This window comes from Dermacentor albipictus, chromosome 8 (assembly GCF_038994185.2).
Source record: "Dermacentor albipictus isolate Rhodes 1998 colony chromosome 8, USDA_Dalb.pri_finalv2, whole genome shotgun sequence".
NCBI classification, from domain to species: domain Eukaryota; kingdom Metazoa; phylum Arthropoda; class Arachnida; order Ixodida; family Ixodidae; genus Dermacentor; species Dermacentor albipictus.
The window spans coordinates 20992351-21018208 of record NC_091828.1 but is presented as its reverse complement, the minus strand read 5'-3'; the positions used below and the strand labels follow the sequence as shown (position 1 = coordinate 21018208).

Here is a 25858-nt window from a genome sequence, read left to right as displayed (position 1 = left end):
TTACACCTAGCGGGATTTAGGCTCTCCACCATTGCAAAGTGGAAATTATTGCCCAAGAGTACTGCTAATTTATCCTTTATTTATCCTGTATGAGAGAACTTATTACTTCGAAATAATTGCCATGTGCTATTTTTCCAAAGGGTGGCTGCAGTGGGTTTGTCAGAATGTTATCAGAGGAGATAGAGGGGATCGCATTAGCAAATGCCTGCATGTGGGCACACCAACAAATGGGACATGCCTGACTATTTCAAGCAAGTATGCGCATGGGTTTTGGGTTTCTTTTCCACACATGCATGATAAAGAGATTCACAGGTTTGCACCCAGTGAAAATGCTGATGAAATCATTCAATCTGTCGCAGCCCACTGCATATGCTGTCAGAGGCGCTTCACGTGGTTGACTGTATTCCGTTATGCTGTTTCAATAAATACACTGGTCGTAAACGCCAGCCTGATGGGCATAGTATCCATTGGCTGTACAGATGCACCTAAGTGGGTGAAAGAAACAAGGACAGGTAAAACCATACAACCCGTAGCTCATGCTGTGTGCTTTCAATAGCGTGTATGCACGAACGACAGCAACCGGGCAGCACGCCATGTTGGTGCACTTCATAGTGAGGAGAACAATGCGCATACTATCGCAAGTGCACATCAAATAAATGGTCTCATGCGCTGTCGTGTGTTGCTGCAACCATTCCAAAGCAAGAGAAGACAAGCTAAAGGCGAGGTAGCAGAAATTAATTTTTTCAGGATTTTCCGAGGTGTGCATGTGCGTTCAAGATAAAACCAGGGAGCTTCTCGATCAGCGATTATGCAGGGGATCTCTCATATCAACCTGTGCGGATAAACTCGCGTTGGATCTTTACAAGTTCAAGGTTTGTTCTCGGCACTTTTGAGCAAGTACATCAGCCTTCGGTTATTTGACTATGCCCATTTGTCTGGTGCAAGTGTGTCGGACTGCGTTCACGCACATTTTTCACAGCGGCTTTTCAAGCAGGTCCACATGTGCAAATGTAGCACATTGTTTAGATAAAATTGACGCTAGAAGCACTTCTAGCTTGTGCATGTCGCAGCTGGTAAACGAGGCTCTACATTATTTTCATGTTGTAGGCTACCCATAGGAACTCTTTGATCTCCACGACCTCTTGCTTAGCAGAGCACCACATCTATGGAGCTACCATGGGGACTCACAACTATGTTTTGTATAGTGCACTACTTCCTGACTGCTCTTGCTTAGTGCATGATCAATTTTAATGGGTGGTTTGTATCGACGCAAAGTTACGGTTCATTATCAGCACATAAATGAGCAAGCAGTGGAAAAGAACCCCTTCAAGGGTTTCTATTAGTATGAATGTGGTACTTGCTCCTGCAGTGCTGCCATGAGTTCAAGTCAAGATCCAGAAGTATGTGTCACATATAATTGTGCTCGATGACTGTCTCTATCCGTATGTCACTTGAGAAAGTACAAAGGATTCATTTCTGAAGTGTCACAACATTTCTTTTTCATTCCATCTTCAAGAAAGTTGTTTATTTCTTTTCCTGGTCACTGTGGCCTTGCACACATTGATGTTTTGGATAGTTTGGCAAAAACATTGAATAGTGGACTTGTAGGATTTTTTTATTTATTTAGCGCCTTAGCCTTCTGACTGGCCAAATTCTGTCGACATCAACAATGAATCCCTCCTTGCCGTACTGGATTACAAATATTTCGCACTTCCCTGGAATGTCTGGTCGATGTTCCTCATAACGGTACACGATGCCATTTAGTATTCTACAATATTCAATTCAGCACTTGCACCTTCAAATGAGCAACTGTAGGTTTGTATTGCAACGGAAATAAGAACATGAGTGCTAGAAAAACTGATAGAAAACTTTCTCCTTTTCTGCTGAAGGTATTCAGCCGAAAAAGAATTTCACAGCTACCCCCTTTTGCATGTTGGCCTTCGAATCTTGTAGATAATGGTGAGAGCAGCCTGGAGTGTGTCTGAAGAGTAATGCTAGCTTGTGCATGATCATATTGTTGCTGCTGGGAGGATGACATCTTAAGCACATTTTTTCTTACAATTAACACATTTTAAGTAATAGCTCTGCGGAAGCTCGCAAGGTGGAAAGTGGTAATTAATTAAGGGAACAATCAGACATCCACCCGTTCGTAGCAATTGCTACAAAGGAAACCTTTCTGTCGTTTTAAGCTACAAAGGAAACCCATACGGTTTCCTTCAAAGAAAAGCCTTGCAGTTGAAGAAACATTCGTCCTGGTCTGGGAACTACGAGAGTTCATCCAGAAATAAGGTTCCCAAAGAGCTCCAGCCACACGGGAAGCTGCGAGGCAAAATTCAGCGCCACTACTATGCGTGGCTATTTCCCCACTCTCGATTCCCCCGGTCCCGCTTCGCTGCACCACTCATGCTTGGCTCAGCAGCTGTCTGAAATGGAGGTTCTCATTGTTGATCCCTTCAAGTGCCAGATTTGTTCCGTAATTCGTTTTTTGCATGCCAAAGGGACTCCATCCATGGATTCATCGTCAATTGACAGAGGTGTATGGCGACAAATGTATGCCCATTCAACACGTCTGAAAGTGGTGCAGGGAATTTAGTGCCAGTCGTTCGAAGTCCACGGTAGAGAACGAAGTGGAAGACCGTCGGTTTCAGAAGCGGTTATCGAGATGGTCCAATGCGAAGTGCATCAAAACAAGAGGATTACCATCCGTGAACTTGTTGCTCAGATTCCTGGGAGTTCTTACGGTACAGTGGAAAAACTTTGACAGAAAAATTGGGGTTTCACAAGTGTTGTGCTCGATGGGTACCCCTGCTATTGACATCAGACCACAAGGAGAAACGCCTTGACTGTGCTCGCCAGTTTTTTCAAAAAAGTCAAGAAGATAAGGAAGGATTGTTGGACTGCATTGTTACGGGAGACGAAACGTGGGGTTTCATTTCACTCCTGAAACAAAACAAAAATCCAAACAGTGGCATCACCCAGAGTCACCAGTCGCAAAGAAGTTCAAACAGATTCCTTCTGCTGGAAAAGTCATGGCCAGTGTTTTTTGGGATCGTAAGAGGATACTGCTGATCGATTTCGTAGAACGTGGGACAACAGTCAACTCAGAGAGTTATTGTGCAACACTGAGAAAACCCAGGCGAGCTATCCAGAACCACCGGCGAGGACGACTGGCAGCCGTTGTAACGCTGCATCATGACAACGCCCGACCTCGCGGCTACCGTCAAACCCAGGAACTTTTGACAAACTTTGGGTGGGCTGTTATGCCCCACCCACCGTACAGTCCAGACCTCGCGCCTAGGGATTATCACTTGTTACCCAAGTTGAAGGTACACTTGAGTGGCCAATGCCTCCGGAGCGACTAAGTCAAAGAAGAGGTGAAATGCTTCCTCAACGGGTTGGCGATGGAGTTCTACGACATTGAGATACAGAAATTGGAGCACCGTCTACAAAAATGCATAGAAAAATATGGCGATTATGTAGAAAAATAGAGCAAAGTTTCATCTTCTTAGTGATGTAAATTTCTATGAGAATAAACAATGTTGTCTATTTGTAAAATTGATGGTAACCTTATTTCTGGACCAACCCTCGTATTATTATTATTATTTGACGAAATAGTCCCGCAGAACTATTACATGAATCTCTTGCCTTTGCTTCAAGTTGTTGACAAATTCGACTTTGCCCTGATATCTGCTATAGCCTCCTGGTTAGCTCAGATGGTAGAGCGGCTGCCCCGGAACGGCGGTGTTCGCGAGTTCGAGTCCCGGACCAGGACAAATTTTTCTTCAACTGCGAGGCTTTCCTTTGTAGCAATTGTTACAAACGGGTGGATGTCAGATTTTTCCTTGATTAACACAAATGTTTCGATCTTTCCCCTTGGGGCTCAATCATAAGTAGACCTGGTATTTTTTTAGTTACCTTGTCTATTTTTGTCACATATCAGTATTAATGTTATGTACTATCAAGCTAGTGGCAATATAAAGCAATCTGATGTTGTATTCATGGAGAATCCTAACCACTCTCTCGTCGTAGGTATCTGCCATATTTCACAGGCAACAGACATTCTAGTCTCTCTTCTTGTGGTAAGAGTGCATCTGAAAGCCCATTTTGTACGCTTGCAGAGCAGTTTGAGATTTAGACATCAATGCCAGCTCACAAAGCATCTCATACGGCAATCAGCCAGCCACCTCCGCAGATGGAGAATTCTGCAATTTCCAGTCATACTGTTTCTGTTCTTGCCAAGGATTTTGATCGTACAGTGGGAATGAATTGTAAGACCATAAAAAAAATGTGATGACGACGGCCATATAGTTGAAATTATAGTAGATTACGACCAGCACTAGCTGAAGCCCTGCTAAAGGTCTGCGGTATGTAAAAAATTAATAAAGTGCTGGTTTTCATATGCTGTAGCTGCTATGTGCAATAAGCTCGCAACTGCCTTCTGGTAAATATCACCCAAGGATGCCCACTCCAAACACTCTGTCACATGCATTTCGACAGCATCTGCTTTGATCTGCTTAACTGCATATCAGTAAGGATGGATTTAATTCACTAAAGATTTGCTGCATGCTGCATTCAAATGGAACCAAACACTCAGCCTAGCAGGTTTCAACAACCTTTAAGGCTGTTTCACATGCTGCGACTGCAACGACGAAAATCGGTGCTGTCGCACGCGTCGCAATGCGATTTTTAGAGGGCTCATTTCACATGATTGCGATTTTAAGAATGCGACTGGTGCGACGCCCAGGGTTGCTTACTGCCAGGTTTCGTGGCACACGCTGCATAATTCTTTTATTGTAGTGAATAAAACGTCTACACTATAATATTATTGACTTCTTTTGATTAGAAGCAAATAATATGTACGTTTACTAATTTAAAATGTTAGTTAAGATTTGTCTTGGAGTGCGCGACGGCGGTTTTGGTAGTTCAGTGCGACATGGCGCACGTAAACAGCTGTTCGCAGGTGGTTCTGCGCCGTGTGTTGTCTCATCTGCCTTCTACGACCGTTTCGTTCTGCCTGCGCTACAACAATCTCCAAGATGACCTATCGACCAGTTCATCGCGCTACCCGTGCTCAGCGCCAGCCTCTGAAGAATTGATGCGTGTATATTGCCCGTGATTGCGCATATGTGGTGCCTGCTACTAGCCATATTCTTCCGCCAAACGCTACAAGAAGCACCAAACCGAAAGCACGCGTGTGCCACTGAACGAAGCCTCAAATGATCTGTGTGATTACGACGTGGAATGAAAATTGTGTTGTGAAATTCAACCTTAGCGCTTGCCTGGTTCGTCCATCGCCGTGCTTGCGCTGCGAATATATATATGGGAGCCCTCTCTAAATATTTCTAAAGGCGCAAAAGCCGAAGCATCAAATGTTTCGAGCAGTTACCGTCACTTTTGTAGAAACCTGTACGTTGTAACATAGCATTCTAAAAGACAGGCTTCTCGTCCACTTTGTTGTCCCGTGTCTCGCGCTGGTAGTATACTCGGAACTTCTAACAAGAAGACCATATCAATACGCGCTATTCATACTGCAGGATCGTAGGCCCACGGCAGGCGCATTTGCCGTAGAATTTTTCAGCTTTCTGCTCAGCCTCGCACGCCTTTCACGGTTAGCCTGTTTTGTGGAAATAAATATTAATATTATATTATTAATGTTATTAGATATTATAGTTTCTTCACTGTAATTTATAGCAATCATCCAGATTTCTTAAGCTAGTCATGCATTCAACCTGTATTAGATCAACATTGTTACGACATGCTTATGGGAGTCATTTCAAACTAGATTGCTCAGCCAGAGAAAGTACAAATGCAAGCCTCAATGTTTATTCCAATTTGGTATTCCTAAACAGATTATATTGGCAGAATTTTATGCCTGCTTGCATTTCCTGCAATTCAATGTTCAGAGCTGGAAAAACTGATTCCTTTTCTTGCTGTCGAATGGCTGCTTCAATGTCGATAGCAAGCTATAATTATTCATTTCGAAAGTGTTAAGCAATGACTATATGTCTAAGCTTATCAATGCGTTTTTGTTCCACGAACACAATTAAGTTTTCTCTCTCCCTCTCATTGACAGCCATGGAATGAAACCGTTCACTTTCATAAGTATCAGGATGCAAACATTCTGGAGTTTGTCCTGAGCATTTGTCTGCATCCTATAGAGTGCATGTTTGTATCAAGTTCTCGTGTTACAATCGCAGTGATCTACGCATATTGTTATATTGCAACAAACAAATTTATTTCACTTTGTTTTCAAATCTACAATGTGGCCATGCAGTAACGACTGCATTAATAAGCAAAAAAGAAAACTGCAGATTCAGTATACCTGTTGGAATCTATGCGAAGTGAAGTTTTTGTCAAGTGGTCAAATAAATGCTGGTAAAGTAACTGCGATATATACAATTTGTCTTATATTCAACAATCCAACATGTCATCTTTTGCAAGGTTTGCTTATGCACCGCATAGGTCACAACCTTAATGTCATGTAATCTTTATGCATTACACTGTTCACAAACCATACCGAAACGCAAACGGCAGTTAATGTAGATGCACGCTGCGAGACATCAACACAGTGACGTTTGTTGAGCAAGGAATGGTGCGAGGTGTGTGCAGATGAATGAATGACGTGCTTATGTACTAATTTATTTATATACCTCGCAGGCTGCAAGGTTGGAGTATTATGTAAGGGGGAATAAAAAAGTTGTTACAAAACGCGGCGGTTACAGGCGCGGTGGTCGGCCGTGCTGCTCAGCTCAGAACTCCAAGACCAACTTTGGGCCGTCCAGCGAGCCAAGGAAGCCGCACGGGAGCAGCAGCTCCCAGTGGCCATCTAGGCGGCCCCAGGCCCGGGCCTCCCAATCGCCGGATTCCAAATAAAGTTATCACATCCATCCACAAAAGGAAGAAGGGCACAACATTAAGAAAAACACCAGCAAAAAAAGCAGTACCAATACATTGCACCAACTAGCCCAACGTGTTTTACTGGCACAACATTATACAATACTTAACAAACAATAACAGATAAAGTTACTGCCCATGCACCCTGTACAGACGGTAAACCAGCGAAGCTGAAATGTGCAGCCCTGGTGTTTATCACTGGGTTAATTCCAATGGTTTATTCAAGTCTTTCTATATTATTGGTTATGTCTGTGTTTCTTAATGAGGTTATGCACATGTTTGGCTTGGGTTTATCACATTGTTTGTTTGGAATGCCACACATTGCACTTTGCAAGATCTCCATCATGGAAAGTGCAATGAGTGGTTCATTGTGTTAATCCAGCGGGTCCATCAAAGTCTTTCTGGATTATGTTACGCACTTGTGTTTTGTAATGCGTTAATCATAATGTTTATGACTCAGTTATGCACTGTAGTTACGAAGTGACACACCGGGGCTGCACATTTCATTTAATTAAATACAGGGACACATTTTCGAACCTCTTGGGAAGTCGGAGAGAGACTACTGCACGCGCACTCTGCTGCTAGAGAGAAACGACGTCACTATCGGTCTAGCCAATGGCCCACCACACCTTCACTGCGAGATAATAATGACATCATGATCTTGTCTTAACCCCATCCCTCTCTGTGTCCCTTCCCTGAAATAATACACAGATAAATGTATGTTTGAAATGCATAAGCATTTCTATGTCTACCCAACACGAAATGTCTCCGTCCATCATGCAAGACGAATGCAATGGCTCACACCCCCTTAAACAACGGCTCATACCCCTACACTAGGGTTTTTGGGATCGGACCATGAGTGTTTCGCCTAGGCATACACAGCTTCACTGTAAAAAGAATGAGCACCTTTCTGCTAGAGACCAAGACAATCATGAGGTGTATTAACAAATGAAAGTTTATTGAACATGCCGAGTAAATGCTGTTCGAAAAGCAATAAATCAAATTTACACAAAAAGCAGAAGCAAGCTCTGATGTGTGTCCATACAGATCCCAACAGGAAACGCATCCATCTCTGAAGGTGTAACAGCAACCATGCTGACACAAGATTCTCCCAGTGTATTTGCATCTACAGCATCCATAATTTCTCTAGGCAGCCGATCTCGACAGAATGCTAGCTTCTTCCTCTACAATGCACTCTCCACATCTGAGCGTGCATTGTAGAGGAAGAAGCTAGCATTCTGTGCAGATCGGCTGCCTAGAGAAATTACGGAAGCTGTAGATCTAAAAACGCTGCGTTAATCTTGTCATCACGGCCTCCGTTTGAAATGGATGCATTTTCTGCCAGGAAACGCACATGAATTTTTGCTTCTCCTTTTTGTGTATGTTCAGTCTATTGCTTGTCAGCGAGCATTAACTCGGTGTGTACATTAAACTTTTGATTGTTAGATCATCTCGGTTTTCTTGTTTGTCCTATGTGTTCTCTGGTGCCATTTGCAGCCAGGCTATTCGTTTTTTTTTTCTTTAGACTGCAACAAGTCGCTTTAATGGCCGTCATGATACATTATAAAATCTTTTATTTGGCCAATGTAGCAAGAACGTACAGTGTGAAGCAGTAAGAACAGGTTATGCTAACTTCTAATTAAAAGGTTTATTGTGAAAATGCAATGATATATAAAGGTTACCACAAAGTAGTACAACAATAAAACCTGATAAAGACTAGTGCTTGATGAAACCAAACATAAAAGCAGGAAAGGGATAAAATACATATAGATATACAAGTCCAGGAAAAAAAAACATTGTGATCACCAAGTGTGCATGTGGCTACCTTCCAGGAAACTCACTTTTTTCCCAATGGCATGGAACTGGAAGAATGTGCTTGCATAAGCAAGCTGTCAGTCTGTCTATTGGAATAACAACAGTGTTTCTTGAAAGGTGCTGGCATGCAGGATTGGCAATTGTAATGATTTTTTCCTGCACTTGGAATTTTTCTCTATTTTCTTTCTGTAGCATTTTTATTTATGTTTGGCTGCATCAAGCACCAATTTTTATCTATCTTTCAAAGATGTCTTTCTTTTTCTGGGGAAAACTCGGGGAAGGCAGGAGATGGAAATTCAAGACGATGAGCAACATGAGAACAAGGTGAAAGTAGGAGCCAACGTTTCCAAACGTGGACCTTGAAGAAGACAAGTCCACTAGTCGAGACGTTGGCTCCTGCTTTCACCTTGTTCTCGTTTTGCTCATCGTCCTTTCTTTTTCTGGTAATTTGTATAACTCGCCACATTTTTACAAATGAACCTCAGTTGAAAGTTAGTCCTCATCCATATCTAGTGTCATCCTGTTGATACTGCTTCATGCTATGCACTCTTGCAACATTTGTGTGCGTGTGTGTGCACACGTGTGGATTTAGATGTGAGATCGGGCCCTTGGGCAGAGGTATCATTCTTCTCCTGTACAGCCTTATGAATTCATTAATCATAGTGCAACAGAAATGCAATGGACAGGAACGAAGTGAACACACAGAGCGCTTCATTCTTGTCTGTTGTCTATCTGTTGCACTTTAGTTAATAATGAATACACACAAACTCATCTAGTTTTCAGTTATTATGTCAGGCTTATAAGCCCGCTTGTGTCCTGGAATATTTGCATGGCTATGTATCCTGTAATTTAATTACTGGCCATGTGCTTGCAAGTCACGTGTCAATCTCCTGATTTTCCTGACAATCTTGTGTGATGTGCAGGCCCAGACAGTTTCTGGTGAATCCAAGCAGGGTGTTGTGCAGGGTGTAATCTGCACTACAAGTACTGTTTTGATTGCGTTCAGTTCAGCTTTTCTAAGTGTAGGATGACCTGGAATGGTACTCACTTATATGGGGTTTAGTTTTATGTAGTGTCATACTACTGTTACACTGCTATTGCCAGATCAGTGAACTATATGTGCCTTATGTCTGCTTGTATCTTCATGATTAGCAACCTCCTCTGTGTGTTTGGCAGTTGCATATAGTCTCCTGGCCTAATTGTTACCCCCATATTCCACGGTATGGGCCTGTTGTGTTTCAAGTTCAGGTACTCCCGAGGTTGTGTTTCTGAAGGGAGGGGTAGTCGTCTTTGCATCTCATATGCTAGCTGGCATAGTATGTTGGTACGAGCTTCTGAGCTCTTGAGACAAAGAATTTGTGCTGCAGGCAGCAATTCTACTCTGTCTAGGTGCTTGTTCGTTAGCTCTTTCTCATAGAGGTCTTCAAGCATGGTACAGTTGGAAAGACCTGTTATTACTACCCGATGCCTGTATTCGATGAGTTGTCTTTTTTGTGTGCTGCAGGTAATTCATACCGTACCATACCTTGGACACAAGCAAAGCATCTGCGATTTTCTATAGTATCCACTCGTCCACCCCCATTATTTCGAGATTATTCTTTTCACCAGGTGTGGAAGTTGCGTCCAGGCATTGCATACTTGTTTCACCCACATGCTGGTTCTGCCGTCATGGGCTTACACTTGCTGAGGATTTGTGGACATTGACTTGCGGGCATATTTGTCCAGCTATGTGGATCACAATGTGCAATCTGGGGTAGTTCTTGATTCTAGCCTTTCTTTCTAGCCTTTAGCTCTTTCTCATAGAGGTCTTCAAGCATGGTACAGTTGGAAAGACCTGTTATTACTACCCGATGCCTGTATTCGATGAGTTGTCTTTTTTGTGTGCTGCAGGTAATTCATACCGTACCATACCTTGGACACAAGCAAAGCATCTGCGATTTTCTATAGTATCCACTCGTCCACCCCCATTATTTCGAGATTATTCTTTTCACCAGGTGTGGAAGTTGCGTCCAGGCATTGCATACTTGTTTCACCCACATGCTGGTTCTGCCGTCATGGGCTTACACTTGCTGAGGATTTGTGGACATTGACTTGCGGGCATATTTGTCCAGCTATGTGGATCACAATGTGCAATCTGGGGTAGTTCTTGATTCTAGCCTTTCTTTTTTTCCAACGTCGATATGAGCTGATTTATCAGAAAGCGAGAGGCCAGACTGGCCAAGAAAGTCTGCAGTGTTGTTGAGGGCTTGTTGCGTCATTCTTGATTTCTGTATAAGATAGCTTTCACATAGACTGTAATACGCCATAGGCTGTAGTGTTTCTTGTAGTATGCCCGTGTTGTTGGTGTGTGTGGGCCAAATGTACCTCCAACTCTGACCTGGAATTTTCTGTCTTGCAGAAAGTTACTGTTTAAGTGCTCTACCAGAAATGTTTTTGCTCATCGTTCCTCTTATTAGAGCAGCATAAGGTACTGCTGTTAAAAGCCTCTTCATTCTTTCATAAGCGGTATTACACAATGTCCTGCGATAAAGTTTCTGCTGCTTATGGCCCACTCATAACTGCCAGAAGGGACAACTCTTGAAAAAGGTTTTCTTTGTGCTATGTGTGCGATGTAGTATGAGCATTCATGCCTTGACATTTATACATCTGTAGAACCAGCTTCCTGACACAGTACTTGCTATACCTGATCATGCTTATTTGTGCAGTGGTGTTGAACAATACATATTGATGCAATGAATATTTACACACTCGAATTATCACGAAAGATGGTTGTTTTACAATTCTGCCCTTTGCTTTCTATTGATGTTAGATTTTGCATAAGCATGCTCCCCTATCCAGTAGTATTTTGAAGTGTAAGGGTTCAATAAAAGGTGATGAACTAAATCTAAGTGCAAGAGCTTTTTTTCTCACCTACGACTCCCATCGAAATGCGACTTCCATGGCTGGCATATCAATCCCTTGCCTTGAGTTAGCAGCAGAATGCTATAGCCACAGTGGCAGGTGAACAAATTGAACAATATTTCTGTCTATAATTTTTTTTCTTGCCTGTATGTAAGTAAAGTTTGGAATAAGTTTGTCATTGCAAAAAAGCCCAGTATGTGGTCTTTTATTGAATAAACCACATATTGTGTATAGTTGAAATGCAGAAATTTGTTCTAAAATCCTCAGGTGATATATGTTCTTGCAAGTAGCATGGTATTTCATTACTTATAAAGATAGTAATCGCAGCGGATATCGTTATATGGTTTTACAAACTAATATATGTGATCACAAACTTATTAGAAACTTACTAGAAACATGTAAGGCATATGAATGTTTCTGCACACTTGATCAGCTGTGAACGTGCAAGAACTGCTTGTACTGGCTGACTTCACTGCACAGTTTTGATTTACTTTTCTTCAGCATGTCGTTTTATACTGTTTTATCCCCAAAAGAACAGGCCGTTTGCCTGCTTTTCGCATTGTTGCACGAGTTCTACATAATTGTGCAGGAGGGTACGTTGTCACTGTGCCACTATAGAAAGCAATTTACTTAATCTACTAGCTGTACAGTTAATTACGTTGCAGAGCAAGTGTTCATACACATGCAGTAAGGGTGCAAAGTCCGCAACATAGTCAATGTTTATTGGTTTCTGTGCAAGAAAAAAAAATTCTCCACAGAAGAGGTGCAACTTAACGTGCATGTAATATTTTATTCAAGCCACGGATTTAATGCTATCGTAGCAAATTCATTACGATAGCCTACACTTTTGCTCTGTCAAATTTAATAAGAGGCAAGATAAGCTTTCAAGATGCATCGGGAAATTCATGCTTGAAAACCGACAAGAAAATGCAACTGAACGGTACCGCGTTCAGCGCAACGTTGAAACTTCGGGTACTTTGCTGTCTTGTCATTTGCGCTTGCCGAGGTTGAAATATTTCAAGCGGCTCCGTAAGCGCGATTTTTGCATGCTACTCAACAAAAGAAAATTGTGACGACCTCGTCGTCTGCTAGGGATCGAACACCTCCTAGCACTGACAACTCGCAAAGGCGTACGAAGCAAACGTGAAAATGCACTTCATTTGCTGTGTAGCGTGTCAACAGACGCATAGCAATCGGAGAATGCAATCTGCGGTACAAGTTTTTTATTCTCCCTTCGCGTACGTACCGAATTCGACGATCCACGTCTCCGCGCATTGCACTTGTCGTTCGAGACGCCATTTTCCAAAACAAACCGGCGAAATAGCTCCGTTGACAGCTCTGCGCGCAATTTCGACGGAAAATCGCAGCGATCGGTGCGACGGTGCGACTGTGCGACCAACCGGTTGGTCGCAGCCGAAAATCGGGGGGTCGGCACTGCGACTGCGATTTTCATCGCAAACGACGGAAATCGCACTTCCGGTGCGACGAAAATCGCATCATGTGAAACAGGCAACAGGCATTACTCTGGCAAAATGACAAAGTAAAAATTATTTGAAATAAGTGATGCAATGCTGATGAGGTTTGGGCATGAATTTCAACATGCTTGGCCTTCATATCCTTTAGTAATAGTAAACCTGCCAAATTGGGAAGGGTCTTGAGTGAATTCTTTAGGCTCAACTACTTTGCTGTTGCCCTATATTGTTTCTATAGGAAGAGTGCACCAAAAAAATCTTGTAGCTTCTTGTAGTAACACCCTATCTAATGGCCTTAGATATAGGGCCATTTGATATTCGCCAACAAGTACACACAGGATTTAGATTATACCCTTAAACACATGTCCCATATTGTGCTTACTTGTAAATGAGCACTGACATAAGGATTAAGGTGTATGAAAGAGGATTAAGGCGGAGTAGGGTGGATGAAGGAGTATTAAGACCAATTGGGGTAGATTAGGGTGCATGAACAAAGGTTAGGGAGGATTAAGGTGGATAAAGGAGGATTAAAGTTGATTAGGCTTCATAAACGAGTACTAAGACCGATTGGGATGGCTCAGGGTAGATTAAGGTGCATTAGGGTATATTAAGCAGGATTAAGGTGTAATAAGCTGCATGAATAAGGATTAAGGTGTATGAAAGGAATAATGTAAATTAGGGAGCATTAAGGTGAATTAGGCTTGTTCAAGAAGTATTAAAACAGATTACAGTCGATTAGGGTGTATTAAGAGGGATTAAGGTGTATGAACAAGGATTAGGGTGGATGAAGACGGGTTAAGGTTGTAAACCCTACTGTAATAAACTTTAATCCATGCTAATCCTTCAGCCACCTTAATCCAACTTAACGTACCTTAGTTCACCATAATCCACCTTAATCCTTCCTTATGGACCTTAATCCTCTCGTTCACTTTAATGCACTCTAATCCATGATAATCCTCCTTAATGCGCTTTAATCCACCTTTATGGACTTTAAACCACCCTAATCCTCCTTAATACTCCTTAATCGACCTTATAATCCTCCTTTAGTTACTTTAATTCAGTTCAGTTTTATTTTATTTATTTATCACAATACCCACAGCGCCCAGTTTTATTTTATTTATTTATCACAATACCCACAGCGCCCAGTTTTATTTTATTTATTTATCACAATACCCACAGCGCCCGTAGGCATTACAGTGGGGGGGAGAAGGAAACAAAGAAAGAATATTATAATATTGGTTCTTTGTTATTACATTACTTACACAACATACATTATTGCATTATACATAAGGGGTGGTTTTTCAAGCAGGGAAGGATAATATGAATGAAGAAGGATTAAGGTGTATGAAAGAGGATTAAGGTGGATAAGGGAGCATTAAGGTGGATTCAGGTGAATTAGGCTTGATGGAGTATTAAAACCGATTGGAGATTAAAACCACCCTAATCATCCTTAATGACCTTAATCCTCTTTAATCCACCCGAATCCTTATTCAATCACTTCAATCCCCCTTCATTTACTAATCCACCTTCATCGACTTTAATCCACCTTAATTATCATTAATGCACCTGAATTCATTTTATCGCGTTTTTCACTGGACGATTCGGAGCAGGATTTCTTGCTCCGCGGCAACGAATCCGAATTTCACTGGAGAGGGTTCGCGCGTTCCACTGGTCGTTTCGGATCAACTCGCTCCGCGACGGATCGCTCTCACTTGCTCCGCCGCCGAGGTGAGGATTCGGGCGGAAATAGCTCGCGTCACTTCCGTCTTCAAGCGAAATCGGTACCGGTTGGTACGCACAATTTTTGTAGGAAACTCTACGGTACGCACAACATTGTGTTGCTTCGCAAAATGGCTGCGTTCGTTGCTGCTGCTACAGTGAACTAGAACATATTGTAGTTCACTGTACTGCTGCAGAGCTCGCGTTTAGCGATGAGAGCTCGGACGACAGCGATTACTAGGTGACGCAGGTGCTGTACGAAGCCTTCTATGCACGTTGTCCATGCATAATCCTTGCGGGCGCGACATGGAAATGACGGACTCTGCGATTGCCGTGGTAAAATTACGCACGGGAGACGGTGAGTTTGGTTGCCGTGGAAACGTACAGAGCAGAAGTCGGGCATGGTTTCCGGAACCGGTTTGTGCGACGTGCACGCAGACTTCCTGTGTGATCCCCCACGGAGCATTTTTGCGCTCCGCTGGCCGATTCGGATTCGCGAAACCCGAGCGCTCGCTCGAGGATTTCGGCGGCCGCTCCAGATCGGCCAGTGAAAAACGCCATTAATCCAATCACTAATCAATTATTACGTAACTTTGCTAATTAGTAATCATCTCTTTACACGGCTGCACATGCTTTGGTTCACTTCCAGCCTTATTTCGGTCATGTGATATTCGCACAACGCGACCTAACAGTGATTTAAGGCTTTCGTTTAATAAACCACAAACAAAGGGATGTGCCACAAGCAATACTAGATCAGACGCACTAAGTAGAGCATCTCATAATGTGGCAGAAAAATTGGCTGGAGTGTAGAACTCGCCTCAAAGCTCCTTTTCTAACCGCTTTAAGAAAATACCAACCTCCTCATAAACGTTGCCTTCAGCATTATCGATGCTGTTATCAGCATATCCCAATATTTTCAACACCACTGGGGCGCGCAACTGGCCGAAAATTACACGCCTCCATAGAATGCTGTGGTCCGTGGCATGGTCCGTGGGAACCAAGGAGAAAAAGCGTGCCCTGCGGAGCCGGCGGGCGAGGAGAATCGAGGAGAAAAGCGCCGCGAGGAGGAGAGTGTCGCTACTTTCAAAACTGTTTCAAATTATCAAGAGGCTATAGTGGTACATAAAGCCCCTCGATTTTTCAAAAGTAGCGCCATTCTTCTTTCCGACACCCAGTGGCGTAGCAACAGGGGGGGCCGGCCGGGGGGCCGTGGGCCCCGGGTGCAAGGGGCCAGTGAGGGGGGGGGTGTCATATACGTCTGAAGGCACCCCTCTTTCCGCCGGCTACACCCGGAGAGGGGGGTGACAGAAGACCTATGGGCCCCGGGTGCCAGACGACCTAGCTACGCCACTGCCGACACCCCGCTCACCCTGGCGCGTCCTCCTCCACGCTATCCACGCCTCCTGTCTCCCCAGCCTCCTTCGCTCCCCCATTGGCCAATCTGTGTCACGTGGAAGCAGGCGCCGCGCTTTTGTATATTTTTTTCTTTCCAGCGCGGAGCAGGCGCCGCGCTCTTGTATATTTTTTCTTTCCAGCGTGCGCCGACCTCCATTGTTGGGCCTGCGCGACGAAAGTACGGCAGGCGGACTGACGGAGTGCGTTAGCGTAATAGAATGTGCAGAGCCGAGAACATAAAATTGCGATGCCATGCTGCTGCGCCTTCGGTTGCCGCAACAGACACAGCGAGGGCAAAAAGTTTTTTGCTTTGCCGTCCGGCGGGCGCTACGCAAAAAGAAGTGGGGAGTCGCAGGATCGGGCGGGCTGACTTCGAGGAAGTGGCAAAGAACGCACGGCTTAGTGAAGTAAGGGCCACGGCTACTCACAACCTCTTATTTTGAGCCTAGTTCACGCCTTCCGCTTCGAAAAAGTGTGTGTTCATGCTCTGCGTGGTTTTTAGCGCGTTGTTTGACTTTTTTTTTCGAATGTGCTCTCTTTGTTTCATGTAGTTTCGTCCTGCGGTGAAATGCACGCATCTGCAGCTGGCCTGTGACATAAAAGCGACTTTATTCAGGGTGTGTTATGAGCTCCACCAAATGTTAGCACATTCTGGACGCTTTTGCAAGGCTCACTATGAATTACGACGCAGTCTTAGCTTCGAATGTACGCCCGCATGTATTGATTTGGTTTGTGGTGATTAACGTTTTTAACGTCCCGAAGCGACTAAAGCTATGAGGTCGTAGTGGATGGCTCCGGATAACATTATCTAGCTCGCCTGGGGATGTTTAACGTGCACTTTGATCGTAGAGTCGTACGTGGGTCGGTAAATTACTCGTCGGCGTTTCATAATACTCGTGCGCTAGCGCTGCTTTAGAAGTTGGCGCCTCGGCGCGATTGTATTTCTTCAACAAAATTTTATTTACTAGTTGTAACAACTTGTCATTATTTCGTATTATTGACGGCGCCTCCAGGGCACCAAAGCGGCAATGGGAACACCAAAGCTAGAACCAGGGCTGGATGGGGCTCTCCGAAGCCTGTGCATGGCAAGGGGGTATAAGATCGCGGACAGCCAATTTTGTATGCGAACACTCCCTGCGACGCCTGCATTAGTGTAATGTTACGTGCTCTTCAGAGGCCCCCGTTAGCCATTACATGTGCCCTCCTGGAGCAGTACTTGTAAAAAAAAACAATATATCGTCACGATTACCAAAGCAGCCCGCAATGAAAAAAACGGCCCTAGTTACCAGGCATTGCTGACCGCACACAGCCGGAATCTCCCACGCGCCGACCGAACAAAAGTGTCCTGCAGGTACGTGAATGAACCTACGAAACCACGTACACATACTTTCACGCTGTCAACACCTGAAACTTTGGTAATTACGCGCGTGTTTGAGTACACCGCGTGCTTGCGTCGTGTTTCAGCAACACGAACTCTCAACGTCGCGCGCTTCACGCCTTAAATACTCCTTGAATAATGGTAATTTTCTCTATTTCTTCCGCAATTCCAAGACGAAATTCTAAAGGCCAGTTACCGACTGACGAAGAAAGATCTCGATTGAAAAAACTGCTCCGCAGGGCTCGAACGAACTTTTCTGCGGATTTCCTCCCGTATCGTGTTAGCCGTCGTCTGCTACGGCAGGCCCACCACCGGCGGCGCCACCGTCGAGGCCGCGCCGAGCGGAGGAGGAAAGCGAATGGCACTACTTTGGGAGATTGAGGGGTTTTAGTGGTACAACGACTGCAGTGCCACAGTTCCCTGTAGTAATTACTGGAACTCTATGGGCATTCCCGCTCATACCGCAGCGCCAGATTTCCCTCTAGGTAACGTAGTGAGAAACTCTACGCAAGACGGCGAAAAAAAAAAAAATCAGTTTCGTGGTTCAGTTTCGGTTCTGTTTTTCGCATCATTTCTCGCATTTATCCGCGACCTGAAGGCAACCCCGACTTCCGGTCGTCCGAAACGGCTGCAGCCCACAACTTCCGCTTAGCGGCCCGCTTTCCTTGGCATACGGCTTGACGCATATGGTAGCCGACACCGGGTGCAACAGAAACTCCTCGTCCACAATGACGGCTCGCTTCGTGCTGCCGCCGATACAGGACAACCCCAATGGATGGGGTCCCTGCGCCATACCTCAGAAATACCAGGACATGCCGTACCAGCCGTTCGCCAAGAGCGACCGTCTCGGCAAGGTGAGGCTTAGCGAAGTGCCGCCGGCATGCTCGCCACACGTTTACAGCCGGCCTCTTGCGGTCGCCGATCGCGATGCGTCGTCGCATGTGCTCCGTGTTTGACGGGCCTCGCGTACGTTTGCGCAGGTGGCTGACTGGACGGGAACCACGTATCAGGACAGGAGAGCGGCCAGTGAGTTTTTTCCTCTGTCTGAATGAGGTGTTGTGATGTGCGACACATTCCGTGCATCGCTGAAGTGACGCACCGTCTCTGTGAACATCTTTACCGTCCAACACGCGATCGCTGTGAAGTGCGGATATTACCACTCCGGGCCGAGGTTTCCGCAGTTCTGTGAAGCGAGCACTAGCGTCGTGGAGTGCGGTCGGGTCATTGTACCGCAGCCGCCTGGTGTGCGAATCGTCAACGCGATCCCACTAACGAAGCTTGCTCGATGCGAAGTTATTACTGATCGGCTGGTGCCACGCTAAGAACCTTGTTCGCGAAGCGTGGCGATGCTGTTTGGCATCGTCTCGCACGACACTTTCGTCGTGCTTACCAACTGCGCTTCATTAAACCTCTTTTGCCGGTTTTAATCTGGTGACGCGACACCTACGTGTGCTGTTATGATTGCGCTAATTAACTCAAGCTCACGCACTTCAGACCTGCATCCGTCTCGTTTGTTTTCTCTTAAGAATTGCTAGTACGCTGGCTTGTACAACTTTACAGGCAATGGGATTATGCCACCTTGGGAGCACACATTCTTTTTTTCTTTTCTTTCATTCTGTGTGTGTGTGTGTGTGTGTGTGTGTGTGTGTGTGTGTGTGTGTGTGTGTGTGTTTTTTTGCTGGTGCCATACTAGCCTACTTTCAGTGCTCTGTAATTAAAGCCATTGCCCAACGGTGTGCTGAAGGTGCACATGTATACACTATATTTCTTTATTTATTTATCTATTTATTAATACCTCAAGAGTCCCATTGAGATGTTACGTTACATTGCATAGCAGATTGCTATGGGACAATATGTATGAAAGACTTGAACACTGTAGCTTTTGCAGGACACTGCACTGAGAGTGAAGCTTATTATGCCTGAGGGTGTGTATTAGAGAGCTGCTGTGTCCCAGAATGTTAGCGTATGCACACAACAATAGTCGCACACAGGCAGTCATCTCATTAGATTGCCAAAAGGCAATGCAAACTTACCACATCCCAAGTTGGTAGCATTCCATACGGAAAGGAAATTAAAGGGATACTAAAGGTACATTGAGCCACAAGAACATTTGTTTGTAAGTTATGTTGGACAATAGGCCATAAGGCTGTGTTTACCATGAAAGTAGGCTTTATAAGCCAGTATAGGTGCAAAAAACAAAAACAAAAGGTGCTTTCCTGCAACAGCTTGCTGTGACAACATGACTTTTGACAATGTCTGCTTGCCCCTATTTAATTTCTTTAATTTCTCTATAGACATACTATGCGGTATTCTAAAGAATGTGAGACTGAGGATAGAGAAAAAAAAAAACATCAAAATCCATGATGTCGCACTGACATGCAGTGCTGGCATCACAATGCGAAATTAAGGAAATGGGACTTTTAGCCTTTATTTTCTCTTCTAGTAGTAAATCTCTTGCAATGAGTTAAAGGAAAATACAGTTTTGTCTAAGAATGCTTTACGAGTCTGAACTGATCTGTTGTTTCTACGTAGTGTTTCTCTAAGCTAGTCACTAAAATTCAATGTCGCAGCAGCGAACCCGCTGCTCACTGAGTCTTTTAGCCCATTTATTTGCTCAGTACATATTCCTCCTGTCCCATCTTGGGGTCTGGCCACATTAGCCGAGTGCCTTGCAGACTTTTGCGCATTTCCCCGCACGTCCGCTTGCCTCTTCTGTGACCTTACCCTCCATCATTGCAGACAAGTACTCATCGCAATTTGGGTCGGGCACTCAGTACGCATACTACCATGACGAAGACGAGAGCACCTTCCAGCTGGTGGACACCACACGCATGCACAAGCCAATGCACCAACGTGGCCGCTTCCGTATGAACCAGGTGAGCAGCATTTCCTCTGAGCGATTCGTGGATTGGCAGTGTCCACTCAAAAGGACCTGCAAACATGTTTTCAAAACTGAGGACACACAGGAGTGCAATGCCGAGAGTGCCATGCCTACCTCGCCCATTCCCCCTAAGCACGTTTCCTTTCAGCTGGGGCAGCACGGATGGCACTGTCCTGCTTGTCGCATCTTTGTTCCTTTTTCTTCCTCCTGTGGTGCACCTGTGGTAACCCTTCAAAGTTGATGTCCAAGAAAGAGATGACAAGGACAAGAGATGATGTTGTCATTAAAGAGATGACAAGGACGGGCCAGACACATTGACAACCATCCCGTTTCTCAATTGCTAGAGGGTTACAGGAGTCTTCATGTGCCGCTGTAAACTCGCGATCATGAACAATAACCCACTCACTTGCATCTGTCGACTGTTGGCCGGGCTTATCACATCAAAGGCACGGAAGGAAAGAGAAAGCTATCTTTTATTTGTTTGTTTGTGTTGTATGTGAGATTGTGGGCTCCCAGCTACATCTAGAGGAATAATATTAGGTTCACGTGTGCACAGCTGCACTGTCTACAGATTGCAAGCCGTATTTAAAAGTATTGCAGTGCTCCTTTAAATAGTTAGCTGAGGCCCACCAATAGAAATTAGCACAATATATGGGATATTGGCATCTCACATGAACACTGTGGAAGAAGTTCTTGCTGTAAAGAGTCTTTAGTCAGCTTGACCTTAAACCTGGCCAGCAATGCAGGGAATTTCATTTTGTAAGATGTGCGAGCACATCAGACTTGCGTGTCATGAAATGTAAAGTAACACGTGCTTCAATCTTTATTCCCCCACTTGATCTTTGTGTATGCATGTGTTGTAGCATTGACACCTACTTGATGCATGCCCTACACTAATGATGGAAATGCATTATGCCATAGAACAAAAATTTCATTCTTGGTTATTTCGTGTTGTTTCCTGCCTCACCAGGAACTCTGAAATTAGTAGTGGTATTTTATGTGAGCGTAAGCTAGTAAAGAATTTGAATTGGCCTCCTGAGCCTCGAGTTCGCGGGCTATGCTTCTCCCAATGTCCATTACGCACGAGTGTTGTCCTGCACACAAGCAAACTTTTGAAACGTGAAAAGGAAAAAAAAAAAGAAAGGGGAATATTTAATTATTTACATTAAATTATTTAAGTAGGAAAAAAATTTGTGAATACAAACTGTAGGCTTGGGATTTATTTCTGAGGTGTCATTTTGGATGCAAACTGCCTGAGTAATGTTTTCAGTGTCTGCATTTACTTTCAGCTGAAAACAGACGATACAAACACAACAGGAAGGAGGTATATTGTGTCAATCGTTAGTTTATTTAGACTTGTGCTGACACCAGCCATTTGGCGATTTTTCATTTGAGTCCTAGTTTAGAGCAAAACTATTTTTGAGAATGCAACCGCAGTTGCTGCTCGATCATTCATAGCTTGATTTGTCAGACTGATTGGCTGTGCAGACACTACCTGTGTTGCACTAACATCAACTTACAGAACAGATGCGTTATGGCAGCTGAAACATTAGTGTCCATTACATGAACAAACTTCCTAAGCATCTGTTTGTCTGTGGGACATATCATTCTTGGGTAGAGTGCCTGTTTACAATGTCCCTGTGAAACGAAGCCTACAAACCTTTAATAATACAGCCAGCTCCTTGAGTAATTAGACAGTTTTTAGGGCTTTCAACTGTTGCATTTTATCGAATATTAAAGCTGGCAGGTTGGCTCTTAAATGCTGAAGCTTAACTCTTTCGTTACCACGCCTATTCAAATCGATCACCGGTGATCGATGCTTTAAACGGCCGATTTCGACATGTTGGAATCGTTTCTCGTGCAGCTAGCGCCATCCAGTGGTTAGTCTAGGCAGTGCACTTGTAGAACCAGTTTAAATTTTCCCGCTCTGGCGACGTTCTGATTTTTGATGCGCCTTTTTGAGAACTAATGTGCGCGTGTTGTTGCAAAAGGGGGCGTGGCGGCCGCGCTTGAGAAAAAATACTGCCACTCGTGGTAATTCAGCATTAGCGTCAAATTTTTGTGATCAAAAGGCTCCCAGCAAGTCAAATATCGAATCATATTGTCGGCTTTGTTATCTGGCGGCGTTGAGTGGGGATAATTACCCGAAAATGACGCCAGGTATTCACTAGTGAGCTTTGACTTGGAGTCCGGGTGGTTTTATTCCACGAAAACGCATTCCTGAAGGTCCGCCGCATGTCCAACATGTATACCTAGCCTTTACAGCCAGTTTGCAGCAGTTTTGGTTTCGCTTCTCTTGTTAAATCCGCCAGAGGGCCGCATCCGGTGTTACTATCGCAACAACGCCAGTCGCTCCAGTCTCTGCCATGGCGTCGTCGTCGGACGCAACTGCGCCGCGCGGAAAGCGTTCTGCTCGAAAGTATTCTTCACCCGCACCTGATTTTAGTGACGAGGATTCGAGCTTCGAGTCCGAAGATGACAGTACTTCTGCTTCAAGCTCTGACGGCGACGATGTTTCGAGTCAGCCCGGGACATCCGCAGCTGCTCACCGGTGAGTTACCTTTACAGCCTTGAGCAGTCACCGGCGTCGCGCGCGCTTATCTGCCGACCTTTGTGCACAAGCTTAGAGCTATTCTTGCTATCTGCAGGGTCCGTACGTCGCTAGGCCAGGATGTGCTGCCACCGGCTGTGAAGAAACTTCAGTTCACGCCAACAAGGCCGCCCGGAGCACATCTCGGCCCAGCACTTCGGAGCAGCGCAAGACGCTTTACAACGGCGCGCGATTTTTTCCTCCTGTTCTTCACCGCAGAAGTAATAAATACTATCTGCAAGAACACGAATAAATATGCTTGGATGCATATTTTGGAGCTTCCAAGCTATGCTGAAAGAGATGGGTCGTGGAAGGAAGTGACTCCCGACGAACTAGTGAAGTTCATTGGACTGCTCATTTATATGGGCATTGTGAACGTGCCACGCATCCACCTTTACTGGAATACCAGTAGGCTTTTTTCAGGGCTTCTTCCTCGGAACGTTATGCCAAGGAGACGGTTTTCTGCACTTCTGCGCTTCCTAAGTGTCACTGATCCGGAGGCGACTACTGTAGCTACGCACGGCAGGCTGCACCGCGTATTGTGGCTTCTGCAACACGTCAACACTACATCAGCAGAACTTTTTCAACCTGCGCGGAACCTCTCTGTGGATGAAAGAATGGTCAAATCAAAAGGAAGATCGGGTATTCGGCAATACATGCGGGACAAAATTGTAAAGTGGGGATATAAATTGTGGGTGCTTGCTGATTCGCAGACTGGCTATTCCGTTCAATTTTATGTGTACGCAGGCAAACGGGAAACAGCTAGTGCAAGTGGACTAGCATTTGATGTGGTGACACAACTGTGCGATAAATACCTCAATCAAGGATATGTTATCTACATGGACAACTTTTACACATCTGCGTCTCTCTTTGCTCACCTGCTAAATCGCAAAACCCTCGCTTGTGGCACGACACGTAAAGATCGTCGGTGCTTCCCATCTGAATTGAAGGACGTGTCATGGGAGAAAAAGGCGAAGAGAGGTGATGTTCGGTGGCTCCGACGGAACAACATCCTGTATTTGCAATGGAAGGACAGGAAGGTTGTTCACATGATGTCAACAGCGCACACTGCCAACAGGCATGTTACAGCCACAAGGAAAGAGAGAAGAGGCGGCGTGTGGACTATCATCCCAATCGAAAAGCCGGTGCTGATTGACGACTATAATTCCGGGATGCTTGGAGTTGATAAGTCCGATCAGCTGATTGCATCCTATAACGTTTTGATGAAGTGCGTGAGGTGGTGGAAGACGCTCTTCTTTCATTGTATTGACATGGCTGTTGTGAATAGCTTCATTCTTTTTCAAGAGCACCGCCAGCAACACCTCTCAACACCGGAATTGCAGAGGAGCGCCCACTTCGACCAACTTTCTTTTCGGATGGAGCTCATCCAACAGCTGCTCGAGCTTGATGATGAAGAGGTTCCCAGAGTACATCCTGTCCCAAAAGAAGTGCCGCACCATCCGCAAAAGATGCCGAAAAGGCGAAACTGCAGGATGTGCTATCAGGAACGCAAAATCGAACAAAAGACAAACGTTTTCTGCGAAAACTGCGAAGTGCACCTGTGCCTCACGAAAACGCGCAACTGCTTCACCGCATGGCACGAGCGCTGAAGCTGTTCCCGGTCTTTAGTTTTTTTTATGTAGCTGAAGAACGGCGCGGTACAGAGAATTAATTTTTTTAGACAGTATTCCTGAGTCATTGATCTTCAAAATGTATATTCTAAATTTTCTTTCTTAATAATGTGTATATAGATATTGTGCCTTTTCTTTCTTGTTTTTATCAACTCGCCACAAAAATGGCACTTTTCCGAATTTTTTGTATGTTCCCTAATAAATTGTTTGCTTTGTAACTTATGTTTTTGGAAAGAGCATTTCATTATGTGCAATTTGGCATGCTGCAATGTGTTCTGGAATATTATTTGTACTGACAAAAAAATTTCTTCCGAGACCTATGAAAAACGGCCATTTTCTCGCGGTAACGAAAGAGTTAACAACCTTCCCATATTTACCACCTCCCTTCTGTAACACACTATAAATAGGGGGTACTGTAGACGGTACTATAAATAGAGGGTGCTATAAATAAATAAATGCATGTGGCAAGAATGGGAAGAAGAGGAACTGAGGGGCTCGATCTTCACAACCGTATGAATCCAACAGACAATGAAGCCATGAAAGCCACTGAGGAAGCACAGAAATAAAAAGGAGAAGCAGAACTGGAAGCTATGCCAGCATCAACCTGTAGCAGTTGTATTTCCTGTAGTAGAACTGCTGTGTTGTTGTCATCCGCCTTGAATTTGTCACTTGACCATCTGGTGGTTTTTCAGCAACGCAACATGCGGAGCCGTGAGCGGCAGAAGCTGGTGCAACAGCAGCAGCTGCAGGTGCTTTCCAAGTCGGCCAAAGGTCGTGAACGGTGAGCCTCTCCCTGTTGGTCTCTGTCCTGGCGTTGTCGCATGTAACCCGCTGTGGTTGCTCAGTGGCTGTGGTGTTAGGCTGCTGAGCACGAGGTCGCAGGATCGAATCCCGGCCATGGCGGCCGCATTTCGATGGGGGCGAAACGCGAAAACACCCGTGTACTTAGATTTAGGTGCACGTTAAAGAACCCCAGGTGGTCGAAATTTCCGGAGCCCTCCACTACGGCATGCCTCATAATCAGAAAGGGGTTTTGGCACGTAAAACCCCATAATTTAATTTTTTGTCGCATGTAGGCAATGCAGACCAAACGGTGGTTGGTTAGCCTGTTCGTAATGTCATGTGTTGGCATTGCCAACACAGATTGTGATCAGTAAGTCAACCATAGTGGCAGGTTTTCTG

The 25858-nt window shown here is 44.7% G+C and overlaps 3 protein-coding genes across 3 annotated transcripts in view; 2 read left to right on the top strand and 1 right to left on the bottom strand.

The window, feature by feature from the left end:
• Positions 1–25858, bottom strand: part of LOC139048660 (uncharacterized) — a 384154-nt gene that overhangs the window by 198925 nt on the left and 159371 nt on the right. The gene's annotated exons all lie outside the window — the stretch shown is intronic.
• The window catches only part of eIF3d1 (eukaryotic translation initiation factor 3 subunit d1), a 59699-nt gene continuing 52037 nt past the window's right edge, over positions 18197–25858 (top strand). Inside the window, exons 1-4 of the mRNA XM_070523119.1 lie at positions 18197–18428; positions 18555–18600; positions 20314–20450; positions 25369–25457. Coding sequence (XP_070379220.1) covers positions 18261–18428; positions 18555–18600; positions 20314–20450; positions 25369–25457 — 440 coding nt within the window. The 5' untranslated portion in view covers positions 18197–18260. The remainder of the gene's footprint in view (positions 18429–18554; positions 18601–20313; positions 20451–25368; positions 25458–25858) is intronic.
• LOC139048646 (piggyBac transposable element-derived protein 4-like) lies at positions 22637–24898 on the top strand. The gene is made up of 2 exons (XM_070523120.1): positions 22637–23006; positions 23104–24898. The coding sequence occupies exons 1-2, from the start codon at positions 22822–22824 to the stop codon at positions 24653–24655; spliced, it is 1737 nt and encodes a 578-aa protein (XP_070379221.1). The 5' UTR covers positions 22637–22821; the 3' UTR covers positions 24656–24898.